This window comes from Bison bison, unplaced genomic scaffold, assembly GCF_000754665.1.
Source record: "Bison bison bison isolate TAMUID 2011002044 unplaced genomic scaffold, Bison_UMD1.0 scf7180017864293, whole genome shotgun sequence".
NCBI lineage: Eukaryota > Metazoa > Chordata > Mammalia > Artiodactyla > Bovidae > Bison > Bison bison.
Genome location: NW_011494865.1, coordinates 4,451,654 through 4,452,177, shown reverse-complemented (window position 1 = coordinate 4,452,177; position 524 = coordinate 4,451,654). Strand labels below are relative to the sequence as shown.

The following is a 524-nucleotide window of genomic DNA, read 5'->3' as shown; positions in this document are numbered from 1 at the left end:
CACCAGCACTAGGCACGCCGGGTGGCAGTGCAGCCGGAGGAAGTGATAAAGGAGCCGGTCCGCGCCGAGCCCGCGGGCGCACACTACCAGTCCGTCGGCGTCCAACAGTTCCAGCACCAGCTGCCGCTCATATTCCAAAAGCGGCGCCATAGCCGTCACTCGAGCCGGCGAGCCCGGCTCCATGGGCGCCCTTCCGGGGCGGTGGCGGAACGTAGCCGAAGGAAGCCGAGTCTGAGACGAGAGTGGGCCGGACCATGCCGAAGAGAGTCGAGTGTGGCCGAAGGGAGCCGAGTCCGAGACGAAAGCGGCCGAACGTAGCCGAAGAGAGCCGAGCCCGACAGGACGGGAGCCGGCCGAACGCAGCCGAAGAGGAACCTAGAGGAATCGAAGATTCGTGGAGTCCGCGGGGAGGTGCTATCGCTCTCAACAGGTGTCTGCTGCGGGCTTCAGGTTTCACCTTGTTTGTATTTTAGATTTGAGAGTCAGGCGGCCTAGACCCACTAGACCACAAGCTACCACAAAGC

At 63.4% G+C, this 524-nt stretch overlaps 1 protein-coding gene across 1 annotated transcript in view; it reads right to left on the bottom strand.

Moving 5' to 3' along the window:
- ERCC4 (excision repair cross-complementation group 4) overlaps positions 1–202 on the bottom strand; it is a 37,874-nt gene extending 37,672 nt beyond the window's left edge. Inside the window, exon 1 of the mRNA XM_010850686.1 lies at positions 1–202. Within this exon, the coding sequence (XP_010848988.1) occupies positions 1–183 (183 nt within the window). The 5' untranslated portion in view covers positions 184–202.
- Between the last annotated feature and the right edge of the window lie 322 nt (positions 203–524).